The sequence below is a fragment of the Clytia hemisphaerica genome, unplaced genomic scaffold (assembly GCF_902728285.1).
Source record: "Clytia hemisphaerica strain Z4C2 unplaced genomic scaffold, Clytia hemisphaerica genome assembly, whole genome shotgun sequence".
In the NCBI taxonomy this organism is placed as follows: domain Eukaryota; kingdom Metazoa; phylum Cnidaria; class Hydrozoa; order Leptothecata; family Clytiidae; genus Clytia; species Clytia hemisphaerica.
This window is the reverse complement of record NW_027104433.1, coordinates 1,865,462-1,890,287: the sequence shown is the minus strand read 5'-3', so window position 1 is coordinate 1,890,287 and position 24,826 is coordinate 1,865,462. Positions and strand designations below refer to the sequence as shown.

The 24,826-nt window shown below is 34.4% G+C and overlaps 1 protein-coding gene across 4 annotated transcripts in view; it reads left to right on the top strand.

Moving 5' to 3' along the window:
* Window positions 1–24,826, top strand: part of LOC136820686 (dual specificity tyrosine-phosphorylation-regulated kinase 4-like) — a 52,223-nt gene that overhangs the window by 8,312 nt on the left and 19,085 nt on the right. For 2 of the 4 annotated variants that reach the window (XM_067076885.1, XM_067076886.1), the window contains exons 2-8: window positions 1,193–1,283; window positions 10,637–10,808; window positions 11,103–11,158; window positions 13,095–13,161; window positions 13,568–13,687; window positions 14,239–14,328; window positions 14,857–15,129. In XM_067076885.1, coding sequence (XP_066932986.1) covers window positions 10,665–10,808; window positions 11,103–11,158; window positions 13,095–13,161; window positions 13,568–13,687; window positions 14,239–14,328; window positions 14,857–15,129 — 750 coding nt within the window. In that variant the 5' untranslated portion in view covers window positions 1,193–1,283; window positions 10,637–10,664. Of the gene's footprint in view, window positions 1–1,192; window positions 1,284–3,382; window positions 3,507–5,899; window positions 5,945–10,636; window positions 10,809–11,102; window positions 11,159–13,094; window positions 13,162–13,567; window positions 13,688–14,238; window positions 14,329–14,856; window positions 15,130–24,826 lie in introns of those variants that run through there. The other 2 variants (XM_067076887.1, XM_067076884.1) reach the window with 2 other exon arrangements.

The window sequence follows — 24,826 nt, the reverse complement described above, 5'->3', positions numbered from 1 at the left end:
CTAAATTGGCAATCAGTAAAAATGCAAGAAGTTTCTATGCATAGGATACTGCATACAAGGGACGCTTTTATTCAAAGAACATTCCTCTTATTAATCACTTATATTATGTACCACACTTTAGACTCCTGAAAATGAAAACAAGTTTTTCTCATTCTAACACAACGTAAATTAAGTTTCTTGAACTAAATTGGCAAAATGTATCAAATTCATAAAACTAGTTGGTATGCTAGACTAGATAAAAAACTCATTGTATTAGGCACGCCTAAAGTCAACATAGCCTTAATGATGAACGTTATGTACAGAAAAATTTTATCACGACTAAAAAAGTTATAAGATCTGCTAAGACTTGATTCAGTTTGTTCAACTCTAGTTTTGAATGAATTTTGGTTGATTGAAAGGATTGAGAGCAGCAAAAGTTAAATAAAAATTAATTTCAATTATAGAATGAAGAATGCTTTTATATGGAATCAGGGTATAGTGTAAACGATTCAAATAAGTTTTTATACTTACATTATACAACATTTTAAGTCAGATACCAATTTCAAATTCAGAAAAAATTAAAAAAAGGGGGACCCACCCCCTCATTTTGGTATTGATACCAACTTGAAGATTCCCTAATTTTCAAAAAGAGGGGGACCCACCCCCTCATTTTGGTATCAATACCAAACTTTTTGAAATTTGAAAAAAAAAATTGACACCACCCCCTGGCCCTGGGTTTGGTATCTGGATCCTGACCCCCCCCTGATTCATCTGGAACAAGAAGGACATTACACAGATGAAGAGCCAGTCACTACACTGGTTTGAAACCTCAATCGTGCCCCCCCCCCCCCAATATTTTGCAAAGTAATTTTTTTTTACTTTAAAAAATTTTATATATACTGTTGAGGGGTGAAATAAGGGTGAAAAGTCGAAAATTTTCTTCGTCACCCAACCATGGTGGGCGACATATGCTTTTTGCTCCCTCAATTGGATTAGCACGCCGGGAGCCATGTCATTGGGATAACCTCTCTTTAAGTCGGTGTTGGAGATAGGGGGCAAAACAGAGGATGCCATGGAGCAAAACAGAGGATGCCTCCTTAAAACATTTCACTTTTTTCAAAAACATTCCAATTCCAAATCAGCACCCTCAAATTGACTAAATCAATGTTCAGAGCTTGTTCACCGACATTTTTATTATTTTTTTTTTTTGAAGAAGCTTCAGCAATCCACTGGCCATGCAACCTGATGAATCCAACAATATCAGAACGGTAATTCTGGAAAGGCTTGGTTCTCTAGCTCATCTGGTAAGTTTAAATGTTTCTCAGGAATTATCAAGGGGTGGTCAGAACTTTGTGGAAAGGTGATATATTTTGGACTGGTTGGGATGTAAATTATGCTGTCATGTTATGCTATTTAAACTGTTTTTTATTCACAAACATCTTCAAAGAGATTATAAACCAGGTCTATTGTGTAGCCACTGACTTTACTGTTACAACTTTAGCTTTTGTCCACATTTCACTGTTCGCTTTGTAAAATTATTTTCTAGAATGTAGTTTTGATATTTTCTCAAATTAAATGTGGAAGTGGAATGAGAAATGCATTCCCTTTGTTTTAACGAATTTTGGTAAAACAAATCCTCTAACGCTTTTATATCAGTATCACAGTCATTGCAACAAAATGAAATGAGAAATGCATCAAAATTACGCAACCTTTAAGAATTAAAGCATATTCAAAGTTAAAGATCGATATAGAAGGAGACTAAAGCCACCTATTTGCTATAGTTTTAAAAACATTAACGCAATGTCCATGGAACATTGGATAGAAAGATTCTTTTTCATATTAAGATGGAAGAATGAAGAAGAGGGAACCAAGGGCCAACCACTTCTCACAGACCCGGTAGGATTTTTTCAGCCAGTGGGGATAAAAATAACGGACTAAAACTCAATGGGGATTGATATTCCCATATTTTTCATGGCTTGGATTTAAATTCTTTTGTTTTCAAGTCAGAAAATTCAGTGTGGATTGGAAAAAAAGCATCATATTTTGCAGTGAGGATTCGTTTAATTGATTATTTTCAGTGGGGACAAAAATTGGAGGATAATTTTCCATCAGGGACGATAAAAGGGAGAAAAATTTCCAATTGGGACCAGTATTGAAAAACAGATTGTTATCGTTATTGTTGAGTTACAGTCACAGTTTAATCTTTATGAGGAGTTGAGCATTGTTCCAATATTACTTTTTGAGAGGGAGGTGGGAATAAATTTATAGATAGAAGAAATAGAAGAAAGCCAAATTTCAAGGGAATAAGAAAAGGCTACTAGTTACTTTGCCCATTGATTGAAGGAAACAATTTTTTAGTTCATTAGCAAACACTTAAAATAAAAAAGAGTATCAAGAACAGCAATTAAAAACGCGAATTTGAAAGTTAAAAACTTTAGACTAAGAATGGGGAAAACTGAAAACTGAAATCATTTGCTGCAAGTTGGTTGTTCGGGTGAATCTAGAATAGGAAATCTCGGTTCCGAGGAAGTTTTTGGAAATCCCTGACAGAATATGATTATCAGTACTAGGGATGCACAGTGGATTGATTTTCTTAATTAAGAGATGCACCTCAAGTGTCTTAAGTTTTAGTGACGCCACTTCTGTCATTTAGATATCGAATGCCCCAGAAAGTTTAATAACTGGATCCTCTATAACCGCAAAAATATGTTCCATTAGATATGATGATCATATCATGCCTTGGGAAAATCCTTAAACCAGTTGTCAATAACACAAGTTTTATTTGATATCTATAATCACAAATGAAAGTGTTTTAGAATATATGAGCATCAAATTTCAGAAAATTTGTATAAACAGTGGAATAACAGATTTGGGTTTATAAGATGTAGCTGTCTTTATTATTATTGTTATTATTAATTTATTTGATAAAGTAGGTCTAAGTTTTGTAAAATATACAATGCAGTAAAATACTGATGTGGACCTACTAAAAATGTATAATAAAATAATAAAATAGTTATGAAAAATAGTTATGAAAATATAAAAAAATTGATGATATTTATTGCATGATTATAATAAAATAAGTAGTTGTATAAATATGTTAAAATCAAATTTTCATCGTTTGTTGAGCTCTTTTCTGAAGGTCTTTCCAAAAGTTTGTCGCTGTCTTCATTACTTCAAAGAAGTGGCGCTTTCAGAAAAAGTCATTGTTTGACCTCTCTAAAAATTGTGAAGTAAACAAGCCTAAATTCAGCAAAAACTTTGAGTTGTTTCGTTATGTCATTTTGTTTCTTATAAAGGACTACACACTGTAAATGATACACTTATAAAATGACGTCATTATATGAAATACCCTCTTAAGTTATTTTCGATTTTTTATGTGTATTTATTTGTTCCTGTTGTAGTGTTGCAGAAGCGAATCTGAGCTTTGTGTCACTTTCTATATTTTTGCAATCAGAAACATTATTTTTGGTGATGGATTTTTTAATACATAGCTTGTTGTAGATAAATACAAAACTGGCTGCTTCAAGGTGACAATTGACTCTAAATTTTTTATATGATCTATGGTGAACCTTTTCTGCAAAGTGATTCCATTCGTATCTTACAACTTAAAAAGTGTGTTTGTATGTTATTGTTTATATATAAATTTAAACCAGAAAATAGACAACTCTTGATCAGAATTGATATACCCTTGGATTTTCTAATCTAAAATCTAACAAATATCTCTGATTTCTATAGTGAATTATGGAGACTCATTTACAATTGTCATTTACATATTTTTCTAAAAGCATAACACTTTTAAGCCTTTATTATCCTTTACAATCTCCCAAATTACTAAAAGAAAATTTAAGCCTCACAAAAGTTTATCTTATGCTTATAAAAAACATTTAGCAGAAAGTAAACAACCTGTAAGGAAATTTCAGCATGATCCCACTTCCTCATTTTGTGGGCAATCTTATAAAATCGCATTCCTTTCGAAAATAGACCTTATATTTTCTATAAAAAGGGTATAATGATACCATTTGAAATGGTATTACACAGTGTTTAATATATGATATAGCTCAATGTCTCAATAAAAGAGGATGTCCCATGCTATATATATTTTTGTTAGAGGTATACCTGCTTTGACTTGAACCCCTTATTGTTTCAGAAAAGTGCTTTATTAGAGGCTTTTAAATTGTGTATACAACAATGTTTTTTTATAAAAACCCTTTGGTACTTCGGCTCAAGTTGGATATTCCAATGAATCTAGAAAGCCTATGAATGCAGGGAATGTAATAGATATAGAATTTGAGAATTTTTAAAGGGGGAAGACTAATTCACTTGAATGAGAGGGGAGGGTAGAAATTTAGAGAGAATTCAACTGTATCTTCAGCATAACAGCCAAGCCCGCAGACACAGTAAGAATCATAGGTCTGGAAGTCTGAATCTTCTTTTGAGTGGACAGGATTCATCACTATACAAAAAAATATTAACTGTAAATAAATGTTAGAATGTTGTTATAGTGTTGTCTGCACTGAATGAATTCTGATAATATGACCATGGAAATTAAGCTTTTGTTTTATCTTCTTATTGTGAGCAAGCAGCAATGTGTTTCATTGAATCACTATGTCATTGACACATAGAAAATCATCATAATTCTTTGTCACCATAGCAACACTTTTTCATCATTTTTATTTTTGTGTAATTCTAATTAAGTTTAGGATGTCATACTTTTAATACCAACATGTCAGCCTCTCTTTGTAAGAACAATATTTCATCAGTATCAATTTTGACACATTGATGTAATTAGATTAGTATGATTTTAATTTCTAAAACTTCATACCATTATATTTTTAAGTTGGTGCAGATTTGACCCAAATTTTAATTCAGAGTTGTTTATAGTAAGGGCACTGTATTACCTTTTTTGGTCGTATTTCTTTATTATGAGTACTTCCACGAATTGAGATTTCCTATAAAGAAATTTGTCTTTAATATAATGTTTAGGACATTGTGAGTTAGTATTACTGGCTTCTTTAATACAAGGATGCAAGGAAAGTAAAAGAAAACTATCATGAAGTAATAGACACAATCTGAAAATCAAAAGAAAGTATTCACAACAATAGCTATTAATCAGAATCAATTAGATGATCAGATATTTTGAAATAATGATAACAACATTCTGTTCATACATGAGAAAGTAAAATAATCGACATCAGAATGTGTATAAGACCTTGGTGAAGAAATGGACAGTTGATTTCAAAACTTAACTTTTTAGAATTTATGTAAAGGAAACTCTTTGACATGAATAAAAGGTCAGTGGGCATAAAAATTATTTTGATTGAAAAAAATAGGAAAGTTTGGATCTTCCCTGTATTGCAGAGGAGTACTGTAACTCGATTTATATATTTTAAAGAATAAATATATTTCAGGACCTTAAAATATGATAAAATAAAAGTTTTAAATCTTCGCCGACGCATCTAAGATCTTTATTTATAAAAATCAAAAACTGATTATATTAAGTAATATCATAAAAGTGTTGAAAGAAAACTTATTTACATTTTTTTCAAAATTGATGACGAGATGATTGATTGATTAGTGCAATGCTATTTGGTTGATTTTGGTGTGTTTATTATGTGAAGGATGATAGCTTGCTAATTGGAAGAGAGATTACTAACTACTACAGTGATATAAGTAGTTTCTTATGTTTGGTTTTTATGATTGTTTGTTTGAAATATTTTTGGGATTTTTTATCTAGTGGTATCATCATGTTTTCTTTGTTTTTCTTTTATGAGAAGAAATTTTAAAGAATTTATATGATTTTTGTTTATCACAGGCTAGAGAGATAATGATATGTTGATGGAAATCTTATAGAAGAATTATTTGCTAGTAAAGAAATCAACGAACGAAATATTATTTGTGGTACACAAAGGAAAGAAAACAAAATTTGAAAAAAAATCCCATGATATGATATGAACACAGATGAAAGGTGTTTGTTTATTTCAATTTATTTTGTTTATTTGTTTGTTTTTCTCGTCTTCGAATGTTCTTTTGTCAGGTTTGTGCCAAAATTTTAAAAACTAATTTCACTCTCAATAGCCAACACGAGACATGTTTGACCAGTTCAACCAGCAAAACTTATATTTATTCCACTATGATTCTAACACTCATGTCTCACAGCCCCGTTGGATTTTTTTCTCAATGGGGATAGAAAATTCTTTGTTCCAAGGTTAAAAAATTCAGTGTCAATGGTTTTGAAGTGCAATTTTTAAACATTGAATTTTGAATGGGAATGAAACAAAAGCTTCAAAGTGGGGTTGAAATTGTAAGGTATTTTCCCACTAGGGACGACATTTTTGTCAATCTTTCCAGTGGGGCAGGGCTCCCAGTGGGAAGGTGACACAGGGGAATATTCTAGAAAACTTGAGCTAATTAATATTTCATCATTTTTGAAACTCTTTACCCACAGTGAAATAGTCAATTTTATTTTGAAAAAAACTATTCCCATTACCATTTTTTAGCTCCTTCATTCGATCGCGTTATACCGTCTAGCGCAGATCAGGAACTGAAATGCACGTTTTTTACAAGAACAAAATACATAAGGTTTCGATGGCCAAAATGTTAAGAACAAATTAAGAACATTTTAAGGCTTTGCAGATCTTAAAAAATCCAATTTCTTTGGAAAATACTCAAAAAATGGCGAAATTAAGAACATGTTAAACAATTCTTTCGGTTACTATCAAAGACCTTTGAATGATAAAATCACAGAGTAATCTCAGAATAGAGACATGAATTTTTATCAAATTGCGATTTCTCATTCTTAATACGTACGTTAATCCTACAAAATCATTCTTTACTTATGTTTGAATGAGAAAATCTCATTACGACAGTCTAATGAATGTTCTCTCATTTTCTTCAATCTTACTTTATAAGAATATAGTCTATTTTCTCAAATTTTATTAACTTTTAACTTTTAACATAAAATTTAAGGTTAAGGTCGTATATAACGCCCCTTGTCTCGCAGCCCCGGTGAAACTTTTCCCACAGCGGGGATAAAAATTTCATGAAATCTCAATGGGATAGAAATTCTTATATTCTAAGGTTAAAAAATCCTATGGGGAAGGTTTAATTTTTAAACATTGAATTTCGAAGGGGGGTGAAATCAAGGTCAATTTCTCAGTGGGGATGAAGTTCTAGGGTATTTTTCCTACCGGGGACGAATTTTTTGTCAAATTTTTCAGCGAGGCACCCCAGCGAGTCTGTGACGCAGGGATGTTATATACTATAATTTTTTGGCCAATTTCATCATGAATATTCTTATAAAGTATATTCTTACTTAAAAAACGTGTATTGAAGGAGTGGAGAACACTAAGAAAGGATGATTTATCTTCTTCCTCAGTCAGTCAGGATCAAAGATTTATTTGTACGCAATTCAAAATAGGTGCAGAATAGCCTGAAAGCCGCGAAGCTTTAGAGCAGTAGTTATGCCGGGTGCGCCACAAAAAAGTTTCTCTCTTTTTAATTTTCTCGAAATTTAAAAGTTTTAAAAGAACCATTCCTATTTCATTGGAAAGAAGAAAGATAAACTTAAATTTTTATGGGTCATTTATCAAAATCGTCGATTTTTACCGTTTTCGAGCCCTTTCCGAAAGTAACTTTTTTATTGAATTGAGCATAACTTTTGATCTAATGAATCGAATTTAATAAATGACCCATCAAAATTTAAGTCTATTTTTCTTCTTTCCAATGAAATGGGAGTGGTTCTTTTAAAATTTTTAGATTTCGAGAAAATTAGTCTCAAAGAGAGAAACTTTTTTGTGGTGCACCCGGTACAATATTTTGACTGTATCAAAGAAAGATTGTAGTAGTGTGTGGTCATGAAATCTCTCGCCAGACTCTGTTCAATAAATCATTTTTACAAAACGTGTACACTTGTTAAGAAAGTGTGTGATTCATCCTTAGTTGATCAAATAAAATCTTTTTAAAGAAATGGCATTTTCAAATCGAGATTAGAATATAACAGAATGTCGTTATCATCATTATTCGACTTACGGTGGCCATCCACTGAGTTTGAAAATAGTGATACTTTTTTGGTGGTTTTTTATTTTTTTGGCTTAAAGTCAAGTATAACTTCTCTGGAATAACCTCTGAAAATTTCAATTCATAAAAGTAAAGAATAAGCAGAAAATTTTAGGTTTTAAAACACCTACCTTTAAGCTTTTAATGCTTCGCCCACAGACGCCCCGTTTCCCGCCCGTTAGTAAAACAGCAATTCTACCTTCTCTAGCAGCTCGAACGGCTTGAAAATCTTTACGGGTCGTCTTCAAGTCGCAAGAAACATTTCTAGAAGGTTTGAAGTCGCTTGGTGTACCCATATTCAGTTTTCAAATGTTGTAAACAATGACCGCCCTCGAATTTTGAGGTGAATTTTAAAGACAGAAAGATGGTTTTTTTGGAGGATGAAGCTTACTGACTTTTGCTGAGTGTTTCATCCACATTTGTTGCTGTAAATGATGTTTTATGGTTCTCTTATTATACAAGGAGGTTTGTAAAGCTCTAAGGAATATTTAATCATGATGTAACTTGTGATTTCTTTTGATTAAGAGCACGGTCGGTTGTTTGTGTAGTGCGCCAAAGGTATGTAGAACTTTTGTTTGCTTGTTTATTCTTTTTTGGGTGCTATTTTAATGTTTTTTTGCCAGGAATCTCTTAAAAAACAACACAATCATCTTCAAATTACTTTTTCAAATGTGTGGGATTAGAATGTGGCGGTTTCATGTGTTTTCAGCGATGGCATGAAAGTGAAAGTGAAAGTGCCCTGTAACACGATAATGAGTCTTCAGTTCCAGAGCTTTTTGAATGAATATTTTAACTTAATTGATTCCCTGCTGATAGGAATAGTCCAAAATAGTCTTACAATGAATGTGGGCATTGTTATTTACATTTCGGGGTGGTTTTCGTGGTGAAAATGAGTTTTGCGGTCTTTTTTCAAAGTTTTGCGGTTTTCTGGAAATGATCAAAATGTCACTCAAATTGGCCAAAATTTTCACTGTAAATAGTTTTAATCCTTATTTCCTATGAAATAATGTAGAAAACTCCCTTATAGGCTCAAATCATAAAAAAATCCCTATTGAAAACTATAATCTGTTCATTTAACCGCAATTTATGTTTTAAAAGCACGATTTCTCAAAACGCAAATCTGGGGGTTCGCAATCACTGTGGCGGAAAAATCTCAGGATGTAGTTGTCCGATTGGTCTGATTTTTTCAGGGTATTTCCACATCTATGAGAGCTGTGGAATGAGCGAAGGATTTTTCAGATTTAACTAATTTCAGATCTCATATTTTGAAAAAACTGTTTTTTTGGCTTTTACCCCCGGATTTTGGATTTTTCAAAAAAAAATTTCGCTCATTCCATTCTTTGTCCCAAAGTGCCTCAACATACCAAAAATCATTAACCAAGTATTTGTAGTTCTCTCTAAAACGTTGACACAAGATTATTTTGATTTTACTGAAAAGTCGTACCAAACCCCCGTCTTCCAATTTTTTTTTTTAATTTTTTTTTTAATATTAACTTTAGGTCATAAATAATAATACCTGGAAGTTTCAAGCCCATATCATTTATAGTCATTGAGTAATCAAGATTTAAAGTTAAAAGGTCGATTTTTCCATTTCCAGTGGATGGCCACCTTACGTCGGAAAATTTGCGTAGCCGTCCTTCCACAATACCCGATCTTGCATGACTGTCTTTATTTCCTCAATTTACTCGTCCGTCCGAGTATCCAGGAAGGTTAACTGCCTTAATCTTACTAGACCCGTTGGTGACCAGAAAAGAAGTCTGGATATCATTTCTTCTTTTGCTCGAAAACAGTGGCTTGCAAACTGAAGTCTTATATTGGTGAGGATACGCGAGATACAGGATAGATTATTGTATATTTGATTGAGGTTCGGATGGTCCACCCAGTTTAGATTTTGAACCTTTTTGAGGAGGTTTGTGTAACACCCGTCAATACTTTTTTTCCATATGGCTCTCGTCATTGTCCAGGTCTCAGACCCATAAAGGAGAAAGACAAAATGTAAGCCTTGGTCTTGGATGATGAATAGATTAGATTATAGACGTAGATTTACACCATCACATTCGAAAGTACTTTTCTTGCTGGGTTTTTATTTGGAAATAAAGATTTTTTGAACAACCGTTTTCTTACCTCGTGTTTTTGGGTGTGGCTAAATGTGTTTTTTTGTTGACTCAGTATTCTTCCATCCGTTTGCATCTTTGTCATTATATTTAATTAACAGAAACATTATTTCCTTTTACCAACACCACTGGTTTCATTGATACAAAAATCTTCAGTTAGATTGAAAAAAAAAACGAAATTTGTACAAGATTTTTATATTAAATACACCTTTTCAACCGTAGCCGCCAATTGCCGCGCGGGCATTTTCTTGTCCGTTTTACCACCCTCAAACCGTAAAAAAAGGATTGAATCGAGTTTAGGGGGGGGGGTTAATTAAATAATAAAGAGGCATGCGCCTTACGTTGCCTTACCGCGCGACTACGGTCGAAAAGGTGTATTCAATAGAGACTCTTAATTCGGAAGCATATGTTTATCTAGATGCCTATTCTTCGAAATAAGTTCAGATCCCGAAACAAGAGTTTATTTTACGCATCTTTTTTCCTTATAGATTTTCCAACAACAGCAACAAAAAGAAGATGGTCCAGAAAGAACAGCCCGAAAGATTACGAATGCTGACGTCATCGAAATTTCATGAACACGAATTGTTTTATAATCCGCTGCCACGACAACCCACCATACCGCCCATACACCCGCCCGAAGTGTACCAACAACAGAGCAAGGTTTGTCGTTTATTGTCGTCCGTCGTTTATTGTCGTCCGTCGTTTATTGTCGTCCGTCGTTGAGTTTATGTTTTTTTGCGACAATGAGCCCGTGGAAATTTTTCATTTGAGTAAAGCGAAAGATGATTTTTCTGTGATATCTTTAGCAAACTGCTTTAGGGAATTTAAATGGTTTCTTTTAGAGATAATTCCGTGCACCGAAAAAAATATTGTCCTTGTAAATTCATTACCAATCTCCTCAAAAGCTGTTAACTGTGGAGTATATTTTCAATCTATCAATTTATCGATTTACAGCGTTTATCAATGCCCGTAGCAATGGGAAGACTGCCACCTCTTCAAAGTTACGGAGGGTAAGTGAAATATTGTTTATGTTCGTTTGACATTGGAAAGTTTTTATCTTCTCATAGTAAGTAAGTCGGTGACTGCAGTCGCAGGCGACCCGAAGGCGCCACTCTTTCTCCCTGGATTTCTCCATTTACCCTCGATTCTTCTCTTAATTGCTGAGCATCAAGCAGAGAGGCACCAAGTACCGTTTTGGGAATCTTTGGTATGACCAGGCTGGGGGTTGAACCAACAACCTTGTGCACCGTAGCCGGATGCTCTACCACTGCACTACGGTCGCTTCTCATAGAGTGCTCGATTATTTAATAGAGCATTATTATTATGAGAGCTAACTAAATTCTGATTTCAAACTCAGAGTTTCATTGCACACCCATGCCAGTCTTCATTCAGACCCGGCGGAGCAACCGTAAAAGTGGGGAGGCTTAAGGCTCGAAATGAGATAAAATTCACTTGGAATTTGAGAAAAAACTCTCATCTGCTCATAAGTGATGAAGCTGAAGTCTCCCCAATCTTCCCGCTTCCACCGGGCCTGTCATTTTATACTGTGAGATTAACTTTTTAGTTTTTTGCCACCTCTTCAAGTTAATCTTTTCTATCGAAATTTCAGGAACTCCCCTAGATTTTGTCTTTTTTGAAGGATCCCCTGTTCTTTTACGAAAGTTCGCTGACCCTCCTGGGTTGCCAGGTTTTTAAAGGGACCATCCGAGAAGAAAAATATGACCTCCACGGCATAAGGGGATGGAATCTTTTCTGAAATATCCCGTCTAATAAGTATTGTTAGCATTTAGGAATAGACTTTGTTTCTTTTTGAAACTGTCTTTCTTTCTGAGTGTCCGCCAATCGGAGACAGCATCTGATGTCAAATTGTCTTTTCTTTTTTTTCTCGTAAACCTTATCGGGAAAAAAAATGGGATAATCTAAGGCTTTTATCAAGATATTCATGTGACGTCAACTAATTCCCAACATAATATGACATAACATCAAAAATATTTGTGATAAAGAATTTACAGAAAATGTTGTTATTTAACCATTTTTGGATTGACGCTGAAACGTCATAAGTTCAAATATGACAATAAGAAATAAAAAAAAGAGCTATAAAGTAGTAGAATTCTGACATCAATTTTATTCTATTTTGTACTTGATGTTTTCTCACGTATTTTGGTACATGGCTTTTAACATCATCAACAAATCTTCACACCAATTTTTTGTTATTAAATTTTTCCATCATGTTATTTACAAAATTCGTGGTTTTGATTTTTAGGGAAATATTTTTTCATTCAAAAGGAAAATAAGGGACCCTTATCCCTAAATCTTATCTGCTTCTTAGAATATATTAACTGTTTTTTCAAAGAGGTTCTCCCATTGTTGGTTATTATGCGAGGCTGTGCGTCCTCGTAAAACTGATACTGATATTTAGTATACCAAGGGCAACTTTCACTACCTTTGGTTTTTACTGATGACAAAATTTTCGCAAAAAGTGGGCTAAAAGGGTGTTGTGGTTACGAGGTTATGATGCGTGTGCTTTCAAGGGAAAACACTTTTAGGATAAATTTCTACAATCGATTCTTCGAGGATATTCAAATTTTGCGTTTGGGCTCCTTAAATGTTTATCGTAAAAACCGCTCAAAATGACATCGTTTATCAGAAAATTGCGCGTTTGTTTAACCACCACCCGACGTCCATTCATGATATTCATGACGGAATGTTTTCTACGGAAATACCCCGGTTTTTGCCAGTAGTGGCAAATTTAAACTAGACAAAAGTTGTATAAAATTTGCCACTTCTGGCAAAAATCGGGGTTTTTCCGTAGAAAACATTACGTCATGAATATCATGAATGGACGTCGGGTGGTGGTTAAACAAACGCGCAATTTTCTGATAAACGATGTCAGTTTTCTGAAACAACATGATTTTCATTTTCACAAGTCACTCTTCTGTTTTTTAGTACGATGCGTGGTAAAGAGTACTCACGAGAAGGCATTTCTACCAAACATTTTCAACCTATACAAAAGGTACTAATCATTTTCAATGTTTTCTTTGCATTATTTTCCTGTATCCTTTGATAAAGACTATTGTCATTAAACTAGTTAAAATTATTTTCTTAGAAGAGACTAAATCTGACTAAATCAGATTTCCGCCTCGTATTCTTTTCCAACTAGACTCATTCTCATAAGACCAATTTAAGAATAACGACAATTCTGGCATTTCTGAATTTCAAGCAATATAAGGACTGTCAAAGTTTTGGGCATAAAGACTAAAACACTTCAGTTTTTTACCCTAATAGCAAGAACAGGATAAGAAAAATATAAGTGCCAAAGAAAATTGACAACGGCCGAAGCTCGACAAAGATTTACTGATTCTTAGTAAAGAAAAAGTGTATTTTGACGTAAGAAGTAAGCGTTTCTTTTAACTTTTTAGAAAGAATATCATGGATCGAGTAGTAATTTATTGGATAATGGTCCTTCTCTACCGCTGTACCCAGGGAAACATGCACAACAATCAACACACCATGATAGAAGACGCTCACTACCCGTTGAAGTAGGTTTCTTTAAAATCTGTAACCCATACTAAACTTCCCCGGTTTCAAGAAAATTACACTAGCGTGAAATATTTATGTAATAATATGTATTATGTTTTTAGAAAGGTCCGACTTTGAGGGTTTATAGCCACATTCACTACAAATTTCTTCAGAGGGCTTCCGAGAAGCCGGTATTCCGGTATTTGACGGAAAAAGTTGTCGGTATTCTTGTATTGAAAAACCGGATTTCCGGTATTCCAATACTCGCCAGAACATTTTTGACCGATATTGAGAAATTTTTCGACGGTACGGTGGTGTATTTAATTGAAACCTCATACCCTAGGAAGCTCCAAATCTTCATAACACTAAATATAACGAATAGATTAGATAAAATTAATTTCGTATGAACTCCGTACACCGTATTTGAACTATTAAGATCGTATGGCTAATTTGCAGAATACGAAACGACGACGGAATATGGAAAATGGCTTTTGCGTTTCAACACACTTTCACCCTATCTCGTTTCTGATGCGAATAATTTTAATGAATTTGATTTAATTCCTCTTGACAGGACCTACAATATCACGTTTCATTGAGCAGTACAACCCAGCATAAACCTCAACAAAAACTACCTCCTCCAGCTTATGCTAACGCTATTAAGGTAAACATCAACTGCTTTTTGAACACCAGAGTATCTAAGTAAGTAAGTCTGCGACCGCAGTCGGAGGCTACCCGAAGGCCCCTCTTTCGATAGTATCTACCCGGATGTAGGGGAGGGTGCCACTCTTTCTTCCTGGATTGTTCCACGTACACTTGATCCTTCTTTTAAATGTTGAGCATCAAGCTGAGAAGCATCAAGTACTAGTAGCAACTCTTTGGTATTACCCGACCGAGGAACCCACGACCTTGCAGGCCGCCCCAGACTATCTGGCCCCACTAGTATAAACGATAATCAATTAGGGACGAGATTAATTTAATTAGTAGCCTTAATTTTTGTTTTTCCTTCTTATTTTGATTAAACCTTTGTAACCCAATTTTGTTGGATGAGAAAGTCTTTCCGTGTCATTTACTTCCTTCTAATGTCTTTTTCACGAGGATGGATTTTTCACAGTTTTCTCTGATGATTGTTAATCCAACAATTGCTAAATTGTTGTATTTATTTATTTTTTTATCTTTTTCATCAATTTAGCGTTCTTCGAAATATTCAGAACTTTCCAAACTTGATACCATCTTACTAAATCAACATATTTCCGCCCAAACCCGTCAAACACGCCAATACTTCCCACCACCCTCAAACGCCACTCGAAAAACAAACAGAGACAGGGAAAAAGAGAATTGGATTGAGTACAGAAACACCACGGGCGGTGACGATATTACCACGGTTACCAATGGTGGGATGACATCATCGTCTTCGAACAACGCCCATTATGTCAACGGAAAACCATACCAATCACAAAAAAATGTAAGTTTTTCTTTTTATTAAATAGCGGTTTTTTTGTATCTACGCTTGACTGAAGAATGACGAGGACGGTGAAAACGCCAATTTACCGTTATTCTCAGGCAGTTAGGATCAGAGATATGAAAAACCTAACCGTCACTGCCGCAGAAAATTAATTTTCTATTGAGCGTAATCCCGAGTTCTGTTTTTCCTACTGTGCATTGCATTTTAAATATGATTATATGCACGATATCATTTGAAATTATACCGCATGTGAGTTTTCGGAGGTTATTTCGAACGTAAAATAATAAAGTCAGTCTCGGTTGGTTTTAAAGCAAAGTTACAATACGTAGCTTGCTTGGTCTTCAATTTATCATATGAATATATATGGGATATATGCAGTACGCAGTGCTGATGAGTTCAAATAAGGACGAAATCCATATGCTGCTCTGCCACCCAAATCTCCTGAGTGAATATATATGGACAGAAATTGTTGATTTCTCCACATATATCATGTTTGTCACACTGTTGTTTAGAATCAAACCCAAAACTAAGGTGAATGTATTTTGTATCTTGTTTGTATCGAACCCTCGCGAGCGCTCTTGAATAATGTTTATTTTTATTTTTTTGGAAATTTGAACTGATTTAAAAGTAACATTTAGTAAATATTTTGGAGCACCATTTTGTTTTTTTTCTATGCAATATCCGTTTGAAAGATCTGACAATTTTTGTCTTAAAATGGATGGGAAGCACTAATGTGGTCTTGAGGTATGAGATCTAGTAGATTGGAACGGACCCAATACCGAATTAACCAAACATTAAATCTCAAATTTCATTTTGCCTTCTACGGGTTTCTATGTTTAACGGCAGGAAAACAGGATTGATTAAAGTCATGGGATTTTCTTCCTTCTTAGGGAAAAATCATCTCAATTTTTTGTTCATAATTTCAAAAGATTTTTTCTAAATATTTTAATTAGAGTCTTGGTGATGTTGGCTTTAAGAAGCCTCTAAGAAGAAGGGTGAAAGGGTTATCGGTTGTAAGGTAATTTGCGTGGAATGTCTCTCCTCCTTTGATGGTTTTTCGCTATCCCGTCCGTTAGGCGCTTATGGCCAATTAGGTTGGTTTTGTACTCTAAAAAAACAAACTATTTTGAAGTTTTTGGAGACATCAAAATAAAACAAAAGTTCGATTTTCTCAAAGATTTTTTCTTTTTTTTTACTCTAAGAAATTTCCCCCTTTTTTCTATCTCTACTGTTCATCGATTTATTGAGATTCAACAAGTAAAAGCATTTTATTTTATATCTATAAATATAGCAGCTCACTAGCGACTTAATAAATTCCTGGTGTCTGATAATTACGTCCCTATAAGAACTTTACGATCAAAAATCACCTTCTTTGTTTTGATTTATACCATTTTGCATCTAAGTAGTCTAGATTATTAGGTATGTTTGACATTAGATTGGTTTGACTCTTAAAAATGAATTTTTTAGGTGGGTGCAAAGCTAAATTAATTATAATTTTTTATCTAGGGAAAATTAGAAGAAAAAAAATGTCTTATAAGAAACTTCTTCAAAAGATGATAATACAGGGTTGAAAAATTTGTTCAATTTTTTTTTCTAACACTGAGTTTCTGGATTCTTTTTGCAAAGATTAGAGATGATTCGTCATTGTGAGTCAGTTAGAGATATTCTTAACTTTTTATAGTTTTGTAACTTTTTTTGGCTTCTCAATCAGTAACAAAGTTTGAATTTGTTTGAGTCACGCAGTTTTCTCATGCGTGCTGCTTTGTCTATTACTTTATATTTGCATTGGAAAATCTCTAGGAAATACTCTTCCCAGTTGTTGTATAACGTCAATACAACGTTTGTCTAACGTTCATTACATCCATATAACGTTATTTGAACGTCAAAACAACGTTATGCTAACTGATTTTAGACTTCGATGGATCAAAACCTTTTGATTAGTTTTCCGAGTAATCAGTGCATTCGTATATATTTTTCTTTGCTAACTACAATCTGTCAGTTAATATATTTTGGCAATGGAGTAAAAAGTTAGTTCTTTTCATAGTTCTGAACCCTTCTCCCCTTAAATCAATGTTGTAGACACGCCCATACCCCCTGTACCAGCTCAGAACTCCCCAACATTGATATCTGGGGGAAAGGGGATCATTAGAAAGAGTTTTCTGCGACTGTTTTAGACTGACCCAAGACCCCCCCCCCTGTACCAGCTCAGAACTCCCCAACATTGATATCTGGGGGAAGGGGATCGTTAGAAAGAGTTTTCTGCCACTATTTTCCTGACTGATTTTAAATCTCCTTTATATGTTGTTGCCTCTTGTATGTTTGGCCTGGTTGTTGCTTTAAATTATCTTGTCTAGCCTGTACATTGCTTTCAAACCTCTTATATAGCCTGTGCGTTTGGTTTACTAGTCAGTTTTATTGCCAGTTTCTAAGCAAGAATCATTTTGATAGACAGATAATAGTTTAGCTAAAGATTCTTTCATATTTTTAAGCAATTTTCCTATCTACATATTCTAATTGATGCTTATTATTCGAAGAATTCAGTTTTGTAATCCATTTTCAACAAGTCAGGTACTGTAAGAATTTTCAAATCGTCATTTCTTGGCTTCAAAATGTTGGATTTAGATTTAAAGATAGGTCTTACTTGCTCAGTCAGGATCATGGAATCAGTCTCCAAATCTGTATCTTGCTATCCCTCTGAGGGTTCTAAGGATGCTTTGGAGTTTTAAGAGCTTTTGGAGGGTAGCAGTCTCAAATTACACCACGATATTTAGTCGTACTTTTTTTAAACTTGAGAAACTACATTACACTTACGAACATATACTACTTACAAAACGAACACAGAAAAATAGATAGCTCCTCCCCCCCCCCCGCAAGGCACTAAGTGATATCGCCAGGGGTACTAAGCTATAAAATAAAATAAAACTTAAAGGAAAAACCATCACTAAAAGGAGAAAAAAAAGATATTAAAAAATATATATTAGAGCTATAAGAAGATCATCAAACTAAAATAAGGCACCACTAAACCTCTCAGAGTCAAGAATAAATTCAATGGTAAGATTAATTATTATGTTATTTATGTTGAAAGATAATGCTGGGTCACCGTACAACAAAAGGTTGAAGAACTTAAGAGGGCTTAGTAGATAAATATTTATGTCTAGGCTCTGAAGTTTGTTGAACAAAAGATGTCTTGCCTGAGAGTAAATAGAGCAGTGCAAAAGAAAGTGTTGAGAGTTTTTAATGGAATTTGTTCCACACGCAAAAAAAGAATCTAAAGTGTCACTAAAACCATGTCTAAAATCTAAATCCTACTCGAAGACGATTGAGAAGGACCACATCCTGGTTGTCATGAGATCCAAAAACAGGAGAAGGTTTGGGCCTTAGAAACTTGAAGATTGCTTTTTTGAAGGTAGATACTGAAGGAAGATCTCTTATACCATGCAAAGCACCCACGACCATTCAAGATAGATAGAGTCGATTTTTTATGTGGTTGTTTTCAGCCGGCTTGGCTATCTTTGAATTGAACCGACGCCTTTGCCCACTTGGCCATCGCTCCATAAAGCCAAATCATCATTTGATGAAAAAATAGGCAAAGATCAACTTTGCAACCAAAACCTGGTTACCTGTAGAAAAGTTCGACTTTTCGTGTGTCTAGATATATTCGAGCAAGTGCGTGAGCAAGTATATTCAACAGACAGTGAAATTAAGATGAACTTCTAGTTTGCTGGATTAACACCAGAATAAAGAATTTCGAAACCCATGTCATAAAGACTTGTCAGGGCTTAAAGAAGAGCTTATTTCTGTCTGGCTATTAAACATTCTGTTTTTATAACTTCAGCCAAAAGCTGCCAAAAGCTGAACCAGAGTAGGGCAGTGACTCCATAAATATATATATACAACCCTATACCTGAGCTTTGACACGTCACTGTGCCTCTTACCTCCAGCTATAGGGGCTGTGTCAGTTAGAAATAGTTAGTATCAAAAATTTAGTTTTGGCTGTAGATTTGGTACTTTAAGAGCAGAAACTTTCGCGGGCAGAAACTTTCGCGAGGTTACAAAATCGTGAAATTTCGCGAATTTAACTTTTGGAACGAATTCAGCTGATATAACTTAGTCGAATTTTCGAATATCATTTCATTTTGCAGGAAAAAAAGCACAAAAACTGAAAACTGAGTATAAAATAGGAAAAAAGTGTATTTTTCGCGGAAAAAACTTTCGCGAATTTCTCGTGTAATTTCTTACTTGGCAAAAACTTTCGCGAAAAAGGGAAAAAATCGCGAATTCCGTTGTCGCATCTGGTACTTTATGTAATTTTCAGTGATATCTCACATTTCTGCTCGTGTGGCTTAAGTAAGAAAACGGTTAAACATAAATCTAAGTATGCATGCTGTTTATTTTTTCTAAGCATCACAGGACGTTATTTTATGAGTAGGAAGTTATGCATAACCAGCATACAAAACGGATATGTTCATTTTAATGCTCAAACCGAATGTTGTGTCCGTTAGATGGACTCCGTTTGGACGTCTTTGCGAAAAGTTTATTTTAACTGATTTTCTTTTTTTCCGTATTAAAAATCATTTTTCGAAGGAAGTTATGATTACGAAATCTTTTCTCACAGACCTGCTTAATTTCAGCCCCATCATTTTTTTTCTGATAAGACATTATAAGAGGCTTTTGATACTGTTTTGATCATGCAATATAATTCTCTGGGAACATTTCTTTTCGTACAAAACTTGTGAAGAGTTTTGTTTCTGTGGCGGGCCTTGATTTGGATCTCCATTTTATTCGATGGATTTGGTGTAATGAGCTTGGGCGGGTGTGGTGGATTTGGGCGGGTGTGGTGGACATCTATGCTGTAGGAAATAGCAAATGATACATCTAAGGGGAGGAGCTTTACAGTCGTTACTTTGACGTTTCCGCAATTATCAATGATTGGCCCTGTCCCCTGTTAACCTGCAAAGAGTATTTCTTTAGATTTTCCAATGCAATATACTTACTATATACCGTAGGATTGCTAGACTTTCCCAATACCGGAAAAACTTCCTATTGTCACTCTAACAGCGGAAAACGACCAAAACTCTGGGTAGGTACGAAAGTAATTTAGATTTGTTAGTCGGTCAGTCTTAAAAAACCTTTTTGTCGGTATGGCCGAGAAAAAAAAACAGCGGAAAGATCCCGGAAATGCGCCAGGAATGTTTCACTGGGAAATTGAAAGTTTAGCCATTCTACGGTACTTACTTTAGCTCAAAAAAGTGGTGACTTTGATTTGGTTGATTTGAATTTCAACTTTGGTATATTTATTAGCAAATTGTTTCGAGTTTATGTCGGATGATTTTTAGTTTTCAATGCAGATTTAGATTTGAAATTCAAAGTTGTTAATACATTGGGAATAATTTTCATGAACATTATTACCGATGACGAGTAAAAACAATGTGAAAAATCACCACACAAAACCGAGAAGAAAAAGAATGCTATCTTGCTTAATCAGAATGGTATGAATTCTTATGATTTCTTTACATTTCTTTACGTTTTAAAATTCAAGGTTTATGATTTCGACCTAAATTTGCTGCCAACTCTTCAAATAAAAAGATTAGATTGGATGATCTACAAGCGGTAAATGACTTGTTAAGAGAATAGCGCCAATATAGAAAGGAAAAGAGCTTGGTTCTGGCAAAGGAAAGCCAATTTCTGTTCTGTAAAATGCGTACCAGTCAGGCTTCAGTAAAACTGAAGAACAAAATTTGAAAGAAAATATTCCAAGACACGAAAGTAAGGTCACTTCAAATGATGATATCGAAAGCAATTAAAAAAAAGTTTTTGACAAGGTGCCAACCATCAAATACGTGCGGAAAATTTTTTTCTACGCCATATGTAGGACTCGAAACTTCATTTTTATACAATAAACGTGGAAAATATCAATCAAGAAAACGTGAACGATTGTTTTTCACGTTTTTTTTAAAGCAATCCGAATTTCTGATCTATTTTTGGATCATTCCTCGTTTTGATACAATTGAGTCCTCAAATCGAAGAATATTATCTTCTGATCTCCTCAACTAACCAAACCCAAACTCGAACCCATTCCCTTAGTTGGAATTTTTATGCTTATGAGAGCACTCTCGATTGTATCACGTCAACCAGTAAAAACAAAAAAAGTGGTTCAAGTACAGCCGGTACTAGACGTCACGGCCTTTTTCTACGCTGTAACGTCTATTCCACTTTGCGACTTTTTCGAATGTTTTGAGCCCAGGTTTTCGGGCTCTAAACATTCGATTTCTGGACGTCACTTTTAACTTTCAAGCTCCTACAGTATCAAAAAATCGAATTTGCGTCAAAACACTTGAAAGGCTTCTATTTTTCGAAAATCGTCAAAATGGAACTCACTAAGAAACGGATGAAAAATCCCGGTTTTTGGTGAGGTGCTCGCTAGTTCAAGTGGTTCTAGGTAAGATATTAATCGTAAGACCCGGCTTGGAATTGAACCAATTACTTTGCGTACCTTTACACTACGGTTCGCTGATGTATGTAATTGATATAATGCTCTACACTTTTTTTTATGAGAACAATGAGGCTCAAAATTGCCAAATAATAAGAACAGTTTGATAACAATGTTGAGCCTAGAATTACTAAATTTCAAGCAATTTAGGGGGCAAAGTAGTAAAAATTGGGTATAAAGCCTAAATAACTTAATTTCACCCTATAAATAAGAACAGGATAGGAACAATTTAAGGCTCAAAGTGCCAAAGCCGAGTGGTTCTTAAAAAAATTGTACCTGCTCACGTAGTTAAAAAAGATGAGCGATAAAGAACGAGCTTCCAAAAACCTCATTCGCATAATAAATTAACCTACAATCGTGATCGAAATATATTGAGATTTTAGTGTATTTTAACGTTTTTCAGAATTTAAAGTTCGGGCGAGAATTGATTGCTTTTTTAACACTTCCACTTTCTTTCATTGAATATTTCGATTTTAGAGGGGTTTGGTGGCTTCTAGGCTATATTACAAGCCTTATTGGAGCAAATTTGAGCTTTTAAATCCTGAGATCCTAAGGGTCCTGTCTTAAATCTCGTGTTAAAACTCAGAGTTAAAACTCTACTTTCCAACTGTAGTTTAAGGCGCTTAATAATCATTTGTGGTGTTTGAAATTTCGCCGGGAACTCCCCTTTATTTCAAATATTTTGTCCATGATTGTAGTTAACTAAGCTAGGGCACACGGCTAAAGATAATATAGGGTTTCCGACGCTTTAAAGATTTTAGAATAATGTTGTAATAATTAACTCACAACTTACCATCAGATTTATCCTAGTGACTGAATCAAGCTAACTTAAACTTTTATACTAAACAGTACATCGCCTTTTCTGCACAACATACCTTACCCAGATTATTTTAAAAAACCGGGCGGGGGGGGACTCAAGTTAAACGCCCTACCGTGTAGATACGGCCCTCTCAAGGGTACGTTTTCCATGCTTCCCAAAGTACACTGTAAGGGTCACTGAATCACTTTAGTCTTCAGATTTCTTTTTGAATTTTTGAGATTTGGAAGTTCCCGGGCGAATTTTTTTTTTGATTTTAGGGGTGGGACACCCCTACAGACACCCCTGTTACACCTTTCAACTAACCATGATAGGTTTGTCCTATTTCACAATACTTAATATTGTTTTTTTGCAAAGAGTAATAAAAATATAAGAAAATTAGTTTGTTTCTTCCGTAATAAGAGGGCGTGAGTGGAAAACATACTTAAAAATTTCAGGTTTTTCTGTTCATCACCTCTTTAGTTAAGTAGGTTGTTTTTCTCTAAGAGGAAGAGTGTACTATTTTGAAGGGGACTACTTATTCCAACATTCATTAATTTTAAAATTTTTTACACCTTTCACTTTACGCTGAACTCGAAAATTAATAACTAGAACGGATCTTTTATTCGCATAGTTCAAAACTAGACGGTTCCCGTCGTCGTAAACGCCGGTTATCGGTTTTTCTTGCACATCAAAAGCCTTTAAAATACTATAATGTGGGTTAATTCCTGACATCGTTTTGGCTTAAAATGCCAAATACAATAATAAAAATTATACTTCTAAACTTTCTACATTAGTCAAAATTTTGTGTCTGTAAGCCTCGATGATATGTCTTTTTAAGATAACGGGAGTTTGTGTTCAATGAAATGCCATAGTAACCCTGTCAAAATTATCGAGGGTACCCGTCGTTGCAGACGCCCAAAGGTGTCTGAGGTGGTGAGAGGGTTGCTTCTAGGAAAGAAAAAGCCTTAGTTGTGAAGGAGAGGCTCGCGCTTTCCGATTGAGCACTGAAGGTTTTCCCGTTTGTTGGCTTCGCATGCGGACAGCTTAAGACCGGCGCATATGCAATGCAACCAACATTGAAACCTTTTTAAATAATGTTAGACGAAGTTTAATCATCAAACAACAATGTTGGATTTTGTTGCGTGTGTTGATATAAAATAATTCGAAATCGTGCAACAAAAATGCCACACCTTTTTATTTGAAACTTTGTGACGTCGCAGTACTTTTTCATGAAATTGACGTCAGAACTTTTTTCGTTTACAAATAGCAGTGTAGAGTCTTCTCTAATCCGAGTTTTCTACGCTTGTCAAACTTAGTGCGAGACTTTTTGTATCGAAGGTGGATAGGTTTTCCAGCCGCGGCGTTCAAATTTTAGAAACCTTAGCATATGTTACTGGGCTAGCGTTACAGACATTTTTCATAAACTCATTTAGTATAGTAAGATAATCAATATTTCAGTTTTTCTCGATGCGACAATTTTGGTTTTCCGCTTTCTCAAATACTGTACAGTCACGTATTTTTCTTAAGAACATCCTTCTATCCTTAAGATGTTCTTAACCTTTTTGAGTTTTAAGCCTAATGTAAAAATTTTTCTAAATTTTACCATTTTGTGAGTATTTTTGTGCAATTTCTTAAAGAAGCAGGCGTTTTTTAGATTAAGTAAAGCCTTAAGATGTTCTTCACTTGTTCTTAATATTTGGTCATCGAGGCATTCTTATATAGTTTGTTCCCAGTTTGTTATCATAAAAAACGTTTATGTATGGAGTAAAAGTTCTATAATGGCTTTAGAAAACCTTCAAAGTTTTTACCATCTCCCTTTAATGACTCGAAGTAGATTCAGTTATAGCTTGGCTTTTAAAGGCTAGTTCCAGCATACACGTTTTTTTATAAGAATATCTAAAATTTTGGGATGGGCTGGAGTTTTTACAAGAGACTTCACTAATTGGTTATTTGAAGTAATAGAGATGACGCGTTCTTTAGAAAAAGTAACAAAATTGTTTTATTACAGGTTAACAACCAACCAAATCAAACGAGAGCTCGTAAAAACTCCAGCTTGTCCCAGAATTTTGAAGCATTCGGATGTTCTTAACATGTTTTTATTTTCCCCATTTATTATGTATTTTTTGTCAATTTTCTAAGAAATTGGCTGTTTTCGAGTCCGCGAAGCCTTAAAATGAATGTTCTTAACTTGTTCTTAATATTTCGACCATCAAAGCCTTATGTTCTTTAAAAAAAACTTGTAGCTTTTAGCTGCCAAGAGAAGCCTTAAAATTTATTGTTCCATGTCTCTCCATTTTTTCTGCACTACTTATTATATTTTCATCATCATCATTTTTTCTTCTTATCTTTCATAAACTTTGACCGTGAAGCAGATGTTTTTTATCCTTTTCTTCCATTCCTCTGTTTTG